Source organism: Notolepis coatsorum (genome assembly GCF_963971535.1).
Source record: "Notolepis coatsorum genome assembly, chromosome: 8".
Taxonomy (NCBI): Eukaryota; Metazoa; Chordata; class Actinopteri; order Aulopiformes; family Paralepididae; genus Notolepis; species Notolepis coatsorum.
The window spans coordinates 149082854-149092703 of NC_140172.1; the positions used below are offsets into that span (position 1 = coordinate 149082854).

Below are 9850 nucleotides of genomic sequence, written 5' to 3' on the forward strand. Positions count from 1 at the left end.
ATTGTAGTTCCCTGCTTTAGTCTGTTGACAATTTTTTTTAGATTTTATTTTTTGGTTATCTTTTTCCCCCTCCTTTTTCCGATTTTTTCTCCCATCCCACTGTTAGTCGTTATGCCAATTCCCAACCCCCTTCCTGGTTGTTGCGCACTTTCCCCTACTGTTGGTCCGAGAGGCCGGAGACTGTCACATGCTTTCCTCCGACGCATGTGCAGCCAGCCGGCAGCCAGCCTGGCCGCGCAGATTCTCACTGGGAGAGTGTAACGTGTGGGAGGCCGCACTACCTCTCACCAGATCCTACCTTCGCTCAGCAGGCGCCCCGACCGAACTGTAGGGGTCGCTGTCCACAACGCCCAGGACCCACCCACGGCTTCCCTCCCCCTAACTCAGCCAAACGAGTTAGTATAGCGATCAGCCCGAGCCAAGGCAATGCTGACTCTCCGGGAGTCGAGACCGCAGCCTCTTGCATTGGTGACGAGCACAATCTCCGCTACGCCAGACACATTTCTATACTAAATGCTTTTGTAGTCCTGTGTCATACCTAGGCTAAATATCATATAAGTGAATTGTATAGAAACAACTCACCAAAAGTGACTATTGCACAACTGATTTGACAAAAAAAAATCCACCCCACCCTCCCTCGCTGGGAAATCTCCCTTATTTTAAAATCCCAATGTTGACAGCTATGACCTTACCTGCTACACTTAGGGTACCTGTCTAGATCAACCCAACTTACTTTATACTTACCGGTCATACTTAGCCATATAAAAAAAAAAATATATATATTTCATGTAAAAAAATATCTTTTTACTTCAGTTCTCTTTATTTTTTTGCCCCCTATACTAGCTCTTTCCTCCCGTGCCCCCTTGTTTAAAATGTCCTAGAATCGTCACTGTCTGCCGTAGGTGTGTGAGTGAATGAGTGAACCTGCCCTGATATTCTCATATTCACAAAAGAGAATCATATTGAAAATGAATAGAATAAGTTACTGTATCAAGTGAGTTACCATAGGCCCATAATATAGTATAATAAATATCGCTTTTTAAGAAGTTACACCACAAACGTTTAATTGCACTGCATGATCTTTATTGACACTGCTGCTGTCAAATCATGACTCAATCTCATCAACCACCACATCAACAGTCTTTGGCATAGTATAATCTTTATTTATTATTGATGATTGATGATGCTGATGCTGCTGCTGCTGGCACATTATGACTCAATCTCATCCACATCCACAGTCCGAGTACTTTCAACCACCATGCCATTCACCACCGTCTGCACCACGGTGATGGTCTTGGTGACCACTGCAACGGAGAGGAAAACACACACCGTGAGAATCACACATAAGAGGTTAGGGGTACCATTATGGCGCTTTGGATTTTTTTTTTAAACATACGCCGTAATGTTCAGATATGACTGATGACTGGTGTAACATCCCTGTGTCATGTTAACCCTTTCAATACCACACAACAGAAGGTTAACCCTTTCACTAGTGTGGTAGTGAAAGGTTAACCGTCTGTAGTGTGGTAGTGAAAGGTTAACCGTCTGTAGTGTGGTAGTGAAAGGTTAACCGTCTGTAGTGTGGTAGTGAAAGGTTAACCGTCTGTAGTGTGGTAGTGAAAGGTTAACCGTCTGTAGTGTGGTAGTGAAAGGTTAACCGTCTGTAGTGTGGTAGTGAAAGGTTAACCTTCTGTAGTGTGGTAGTGAAAGGTTAACCGTCTGTAGTGTGGTAGTGAAAGGTTAACCTTCTGTAGTGTGGTAGTGAAAGGTTAACCTTCTGTAGTGTGGTAGTGAAAGGTTAACCGTCTGTAGTGTGGTAGTGAAAAGGTTAACCGTCTGTAGTGTGGTAGTGAAAGGTTAACCTTCTGTAGTGTGGTAGTGAAAAGGTTATTGGAGCATTCTTTGTAGATGTATTGATTGATGAAACATGGCTTACCTTGCGTTGTGCTGTTGATAGGAGAGAGAAAATGGAGGAAACACAAGGTGAGTCATGAAGTAATGAATTGCAGCCAAACATACAACACTGTCCCAACACTGTCCCTTCTGAGAAAGACTCAGAAGAAGCTTCTATCCCCAGGCCATCAGGCTGCTAAACGAACAATGAACACTACACAACAACAACCACCAAACGCACATAGCACACACATCCACACGCACACACTCAATTTAAACAAACACACTGTAGCACCCACTCCACACACTTTATAGCACACACCCACTTTAAACAAACACACTGTAGCACCCACTCCCCACACTTTATATTTATTGATGAAGGATTGCACTACAACTCGTACACCTTACTGTAAATTGTACCTAAATTGTACCTCATCCCATTTCTGCTTTGCACTATATAGTACTGTACATTAGTACACTGCATAGTATTGTATATTATATGGTAACTCAGAACATTGTACATATGTCTATACCGAACACTGTGACCTCATTTTCTTCTTCTAAATTACATGCTATACTATGTTATTTGATACTATCTTGTCTAGCACAGTCTCTGGAGCGTAACAGTAAGAAGCATTTTGTATGAAAGTATTCTGTACTTCTGTATGACAACTATTAAAGAAACTTGAAACTTAAGATCCAACGTTGAAGGAACAATTTCTCTGCTCTGCTCAACAACGCCCCCCAATGATTCCTCCAATCCTCCCCACCACTCTCTTTCCCCTTCTTTCTGCTTCCTCATCCCTCCTTCTGGGGTATTTCTTACATACTACTGTGCCCCCCCCCTCTCTCTCTCTCTTTCTCTCTTTCTCCCTCTACCCTCTCTGTCTCTCTCTCCTTCTACCCTCTCTCCCAGTCTTCCTCCCTCTACCCTCTCTCTCTCTCCCTCTACCTTCTCTCTTTGTCTTCATCCCCCTCTCTCTCTCTCCCTCTACCCTCTCTCATTACCACATCCGACTACTTCTCCACCTGTTGCATCTGTCTCTACTGGCTTCTCTCTACCCTTCTCCCTCCCTCTCTCCCTCTCTCCCCCTCTCCCCCTCTCCCCCTCCCTCCCTCCCTCCCTCTCACCTGTCGTCCTCCCCGTCCAGCAGCCTCCTGTACTCTGCGATCTCCAGCTCCAGCCGGGTCTTGAGGTCCAGCAGCACGTCGTACTCCTGCTTGTTGTTGGCGATGTTGCCGTGGATCTGGGCCAGCTGCAGCTCCAGGGCCGTCACCGTGCTCTGGAGGCCGGCCAGCTGGGCGGCGTAGCGGGACTGGGTCTCGGCCACGGTGCCCTCCAGCGAGCATTTCTGTTTGGGTCGGGTGGGGAGATGAGGTGGTGAGTTGGGGGCTGGCTGGGCAGAGTGGGCTTGTCTTTGATTAAGATGGTTAAGGCGTGTGACGGACGGAGAGTATACTGGGATGTTTTTGCAGTGTGTGTGTGTGTGTGTGTGCATAGGGGGACAGTTGGGGGAAAGCTAATGTAATTTTGGGCTTAGCGGTTAAGGTCTGGTGAGGTTTTGGTAAGGGTTACGATTAGGGATGAGTTAAGGTTTGGCATGTATTGGTGAACTACTGTAGGTTAGAGGTCAATATAAACCTATGAATGTGCCTAATCGTGTGTGTGTGTTTGCATAACGAACGTGTACATTCACGCACCATGCTCAAGTGGGACTGCAGTTCAATCTGAAGACTCAGGAGGGTGCTCTTGAGCTCCTTTATTTCGCTACGGCTTGTCGACAGAACCTCCGTGTGTGTCGTCACGTCCTGCTCCACTGCGGCGATCTAGGCAGTTGAGAAACATGGTTAGTTAGCAGCATGCTAATCCAGGAGCTCTATAATCTCATCATAGATTACTGACATGCAGGACTAAAATGTGTAATCTAATTGGTGTAAGCATCTACTCTAATTAAAATTTGTCACCTTTTTTTACTGGTTCATTTCATACTTTAGTACAGTATGTGTAGATTTGGGTCTATTATAGCTGTATGACCAGAGCAGAGGTCATTGTAACTACTAACATCCTCATTAGAATGTTCATGTTCTCAAAATTCTGTCTCACACGTGAAATCATCAAAAGAATGTATCTAAAGGATGTCAGCACGTTTCTCAATCTCATAACACTAGGTCATATAGAACTGTAGGTCAATAGTACTGTAGGTCATATAGATATAGTACTGTAGGTCATGTGGTACTGTATATAGTACTGTAGGTCATATCAAATCAAATCAAATTTATTTATAGGGCCCGACAACACACGTTAATGTCCCCATGGGCCGTACAGATCTTCTTTAAACAAGTCAAGAAGAAAACATAACAATAAGTCAAGAACAGAACAAGAACACCATAAGGTCCAAACATTTTTAGATGAATGCAAATAAATGAAAGAATGCAAGCACTCCCAGACATACCCTACGCGAAGGTAAGGAAAAACTCACTAAAACCTAACAATAGGGAAAAAAGCTCCACAGGCAGTGTGGAGGAGAGAAACCTTAGAAGGGCCATTCAAGGGGGGATCTCCCTTCTTAGATGTTGGTGATAGTAGTGTTGCAGACGGACATATATAGTACTGTAGTTCATATAGATATTCATATAGATATAGTACTGTGGGTCATATAGTACTGTATATAGTACTGAAGGTCATGTGGTACTGTATATAGTACTGTATATAGTACTGTAGGTCATGTAGTACTGTATATAGTACTGAAGGTCATGTAGTACTGTATATAGTACTGTATATAGTACTGTAAGTCAGTCGTCTCACCTTGTTCTGGTACCACGTCTCCAACTCCTTGCGGTTCTTGGCGATCAAACTTTCGTAATGCTCTCTGATCTCGGTCATGGCCAGGTTCAGGTCGGGGGAGGGGGAGGCGTCCACCTCCACGTTGACCTGCCCGCCCATCTGAGTCCTCATCAGGGTCATCTCCTACAAGGGTCAAAGGTCAAAATATGACCCTCGTTAGCCAGTAGCGAATAATACTCACTGTAATCTGGCATAAATATATTGTAATCATAGAAATAGAATAATGTATGCATCACTCTATGTCTATGATTGTAATAAATGATCAAAATACAGTGACGTGACCTCCGTACAACAGGTTCCATCACAGTTGTATGAATGATTACGATTAAGGGGTAGAACAAAATGTGGCTCAAAATCCACCGTTGTAATTTAGAACATCTAATCATCCACATGAATTGTGCATGCTCTACTGGTTCTCCCCTCTGTGAACTGCACATGTGTGTGTGTGTGTGTGTGTGTGTGTGTGTGTGTGTGTGCGTGCATGTGCCTGTGCGTGTGTATGTGTGTAACGGAGCTGATGTCACCCTTTTGCGTTGTGTAAAACTTCGATGCCCCGAGGGAGTTTCGAGCCCGGGTTTGCCGGGCGACATCACAGACCGCTATACCAAGAGGTGAATTCACTTCTTGGTAACATGTCTATGTGTCTTTTAAAGGAAAACTCCAACATTTTGGGAAATTAGCTTATTTGCAATCTACCCTGGAGTTAGAGAAGAAGATACATACCTTTTTCTTCTCTGTGCTGCATGCAGTAGGAGTAGGAAGACGTTGGGAACTAGGCTAATGGAGGAACCTACTTCCAGTGACTGACGCTAAGCTAGGCTAACAGTGAGCGTCTTCCTACTCCTACTGCATGCACAGAGAAGAAAAAAGGTATGTATCTTCTTGTCTAACTCCAGGGTAGATGGCAAATAAGCGAATTTCCCAAAATGTTGGCGTTTTCCTTTAAGGGAGAGTGAGTTTAACTCGCAGTACCGCTATGATCTCTCCATACTCTACCTCCTCATGGTTCCGTCAGTTAAGTGAGGAAGGTTTTTAATGATCTCTCCATACTCTACCTCCTCATGGTTCTGTCAGTTAAGTGAGGAAGGTTTTTAATGATCTCTCCATACCTCCTCATGGTTCCGCTTGAGCATGATGAGCTCGTTCTTCAGACCTTCATACTGGTTCTCCAGATCCATCCTGGTGAAATTCAGCTCATCCAGGACCCTCCTCAGTCCAGTGATGTCTGCCTCCACGGCCATCCTCATGGCCAGCTCGTTCTCATACCTGGAGGGGTTGAGCACAGGGTGGGGTGAGTGGTGGGATGGGTGAAGGTAAGTAACATACATGTTTTGTCTCCCAATATTCAGCCCGGCTGGGGCTAGCCATGATATAGTATGATGGTCTGGTTGGGTCTGTGTCTCCATTGTACTTCTTGATAACTCTCCAGTTGCATGGCAACCTTTCAAAGTTCATGCTACTAACTTTGACCAGGTCTGGCCAGGTTGTGAGAGATGGAAACAATGGAGACACTGGCTGTATGCCAGACAGGCCACAGCATGGCCAAACACACAGACACACAATCACGCTCACACACAGTATACACCAGCATAACTCACTTCATCTTGAAGTCATCAGCAGCCAGTTTGGCATTATCGATGTCCAGATCAATCTTGGCATTTTTTCTGGAGGCCAAACGGATCTAGAGTGAAGAAAAGAACAGGAAAAAAACAAGTTGAGAAAATATAACTGTGAGGTGTGTTTTCACCTACATCATGGTATATTACTGGTATGTTCCTACTGGAATGTTCAGTGTAGGACTGGATATTATCAGCTGCTTGTGAGTGACACACGGTTGGAATGCAACCTGGACATAGACCTGGTATGATAGTAATAAAAATATGATCTGGAAGGTATGGGTCACAGGCTGTGAATGAGAAATCTAGTATAGCTAGGTAGCTACTGACCAGGGGTGTAAAGTACTTGAGTAATTGTACTTCGTTACAATATTTAAGTACTGTTTTGGGGGATTTTACTTTACTCTAGTATTATTAGGTTTGTATACTTTGTACTTTTACTCCATTACATTTCAGAGAAAAGAAACTTACTTTTTACTCCTTACATTTAAAATTCAGACCTACAAAGTACAAATCTCACAGGTCCAACCATTTTAATTAGTATATTTGAATTGTTTATCTGGCCGGACTAACGTTAACGTTATTAATCCTGCGACCGCAGGTAAACAGCCAATCAAATCCCCATCAATGGAAAATGAACCCACCCATACCCATGCTGATTGGTCCTAGAAAGCGGGGATCTTTGATTAAACACCTGCTATCAGAAGAATAGACAGTCAGCCACGTTTTACTTCTGGGGCATGCATCTGGATACTATTGCATTGACTGAGGGGACTGGAAGAAGCGTCGATTATCTGTTTCGGAGTATAACGTTGGATCAATAAACGCGATCGATATTTGGAATGGCGATCAGGAATTGGATTAATCTTTTTGCAGAACATCTGATCTGAGGTAAGGACTCTATGTTACCAGTTTTGGGGTAATCAGATGTTTTTTTCACAGCAACCACAACGTGTCTGTGTGTGTGTGCGTGCGTAACGTTGGCGCTGAGCACGGCATGGATAATAGATTTTTCAGCCCGCTTCTCTAGCATGCATAAGTACACTATCGATAATCTAGCGTTTATTTGAAAACTATAAAAAAATCAGCCGAAAAATGACAACGTGTTTTGTGTATTCCACTAAAGGGCTATAATCGCGGAATTTCTCTGAAATTACTAGAACTCTCCGAAACTATACTCCTATTCAAAACGGTATAAAACGAAAATGTACCAATGAAGATACAATCCGTTTCATACATGTTTACTGCAAGCAAGTCATTGATAAGCGAGGGGTGTTTTAGACCCATAATTTAAGATATAGTTTAAGCGGTCGCAAATATCCCCGACCTCCCATTGACTAAAGCGCTGGCACTCAAGGGGTTATCTGGGCAAAGGGGCGTGGCACCCAATGTGTTAATATTGTGATATTATTCAGGATAATCCAGTATGCTGTGGTTAATAGTGATATTATTCAGGATACACCATTGTTTTTAATATTGTGATATTATTCATGCTGTGATGTGAATGCCGTCCATGTTAGTTTACCTTCAATGGAGAAGTGCATTAAATAATTTTAATGCAAAAAAAGTGTCCTCTGTTCTTTCATTTCAGCATTGTCTATCGCAGAACACATTCCATTGTGGGCAGAGTGTCTGCTTGGTTTCATTCCAGCCTTGCCTAAACACCAGCTGATGATTTCACTAATTGGCTCACCTCTTCAACTAACTTACCTGGTGCAATGTATAGTTAAAATGAAAACTTGGCCCACAATGGAATGAGTTTGAGACCCCTGGTCTATCCCTTTAAAAAAAATTACTTTTACTTTTTAGTACTTTGACTTTTACTCAAGTGTGTTTTTAGCCAGATACTTTGACTTTTACTTGAGTCCGATTTTGAGACGTTACCCATACTTTCACTTAAGTATACAGTGTGCTGCAAACTACAAAAGCGAACATGGGCCGTCTAAGAATGCTTAGGCTAAATGTCCCAGCATCCCCACCACACACTATAGTAAGAAACTGGTCAAACCACCATGATGTTTCCCCCATGCCCTGTGTGCACACGGATATGGCAATGATGGAGTTATTATATTTGTTTCAACTGACATTAATCTCCCAGGCACACACACAATGAATACAAAAAGACCAGAAGCAGGCGGTCAGGTGGCGTAGCGGAGATTACGTTAGTCACCAACCCCGGAGACAGCTCCGGGGTTGTCACCAGCTTGGCTGGCCGTTCACACTAATACAATTGGCAGTATTAGAGGGTGGGAGAAGCTGGCGGGGTGGGTCCGGGTTGTTGTAAACAGCGACTCCTACAGTTCGGTCGGGGCGCCTGCTAAGCGCGGATAGGATCTAAGTGGGATAGTGTGATCCTTCCACACGCTACGCCCTCTCAGTGAGAGTCCGCGCTGCCAGGTGAAAAGAAGCGGTTGATTGGCTAGACGTGTGTCGGAGGAAGCACGTGATAGCCTCCACTCTCCCAGACCGACTGTGGGGGGTAAGTGCGCAGCGACCAGGAAGGGGATTGGGAATTGGCATAACGACTAACATTGGGATGGGAGAAAATCAGAGGAAAAAGGAGGGAGAAAAAAAAAAAAAAAAAAAAAAAAGACCAGAAGCAAGTGAGAGACTCTATTGACTGCCGGTCGCCCTCTCTCTCTCCACGTACCTTGTCCTGCAGGTCCTCGATGGTGGCGAAGTAGCCTGTGTAGTCATGGCAGACGACAGTCCTCTTCTGGTACCACTCCTTGATCTGCAGGTCCAGACGGTCATTCTCCTTCTCCAGGGAGCGCACCTTCACCAGGTAGGAGGCCAGGCGGTCGTTCAGGTTCATCAGGGTAGCCTTCTCGTTGGCCCCGACGTGGAGGTCCAGGCCATCGGACAGGTTGAAGCCCCCGGACGGTGCTCCGTAGTTGGACTGGGCGGTGGAGACTCGGGTGCCACGACCGCCGGCTCCTCCATAGACACTCTGGGTCCTCTGGCCGTAGGATCTGGTGCTCTGGCCGTAGAGAGACATGGTGTGGATGGATCTGGTGTGCTGGATCTGGACTCAGGAAAGAACTCTGGAGGATCTCTGGAGGGATCTGGAGGGTTGATCTGCAGTGAGGAGGACAACCGCGTGGCCATGGTTATATAGCGGTCACACAACCCAAAGAGGTGGGAGGGGTGGAGGGTGATGGGGTGTTGGTCGTGGGTGGCAGAGGAATGCTGTTGACAACCTGCCCCCATACTCCTCCCTGCAAGTGAAACCTGTGTTTCAACATTTTATTGGGTTGGACAGAATGTTGGTCCGTTTGGAAGCTTTTCCTCATCACACAGCCTGTGGTAATTATAGGTCTAAATAAGGCACACTCACGCACGTGCACACACGCGCACACACCATCGCACAGACACACACACAGTGGAGCTATTTTGTAAAATATCCACTCAGACTAATTAATCACACCAGTGACAGAAATGGCACTTACCAGGAATACTTTCACCTTAGTGATACTTTAAGTTGGTTGTGGGTGGC

The 9850-nt window shown here is 44.9% G+C and overlaps 1 protein-coding gene across 1 annotated transcript; it reads right to left on the reverse strand.

The window, feature by feature from the left end:
- Positions 1 to 1061: 1061 nt before the first annotated feature.
- On the reverse strand, positions 1062 to 9455 carry LOC311233096 (keratin, type I cytoskeletal 50 kDa-like). The gene is made up of 8 exons (XM_084319972.1): positions 9005 to 9455; positions 6337 to 6419; positions 5848 to 6004; positions 4700 to 4861; positions 3595 to 3720; positions 3025 to 3245; positions 1937 to 1947; positions 1062 to 1304 (listed from the first exon to the last, which is right to left on the reverse strand). The coding sequence occupies exons 1-8, from the start codon at positions 9350 to 9352 to the stop codon at positions 1210 to 1212; spliced, it is 1203 nt and encodes a 400-aa protein (XP_084176098.1). The 5' UTR covers positions 9353 to 9455; the 3' UTR covers positions 1062 to 1209.
- Between the last annotated feature and the right edge of the window lie 395 nt (positions 9456 to 9850).

Bases quoted from the DNA above. Each gene is read 5' to 3' on its own strand.
- LOC311233096 (XM_084319972.1), bottom strand. From the start codon at position 9,352: ATGTCTCTCTACGGCCAGAGCACCAGATCCTACGGCCAGAGGACCCAG. The intron at 4,862-5,847 runs GTATGGAGAGAT...TGACCCTTGTAG, and splicing joins TCAAGCGGAACCATGAGGAG to GAGATGACCCTGATGAGGAC. The intron at 3,246-3,594 runs GTGCGTGAATGT...CGACCCAAACAG, and splicing joins TGCAGTCCCACTTGAGCATG to AAATGCTCGCTGGAGGGCAC.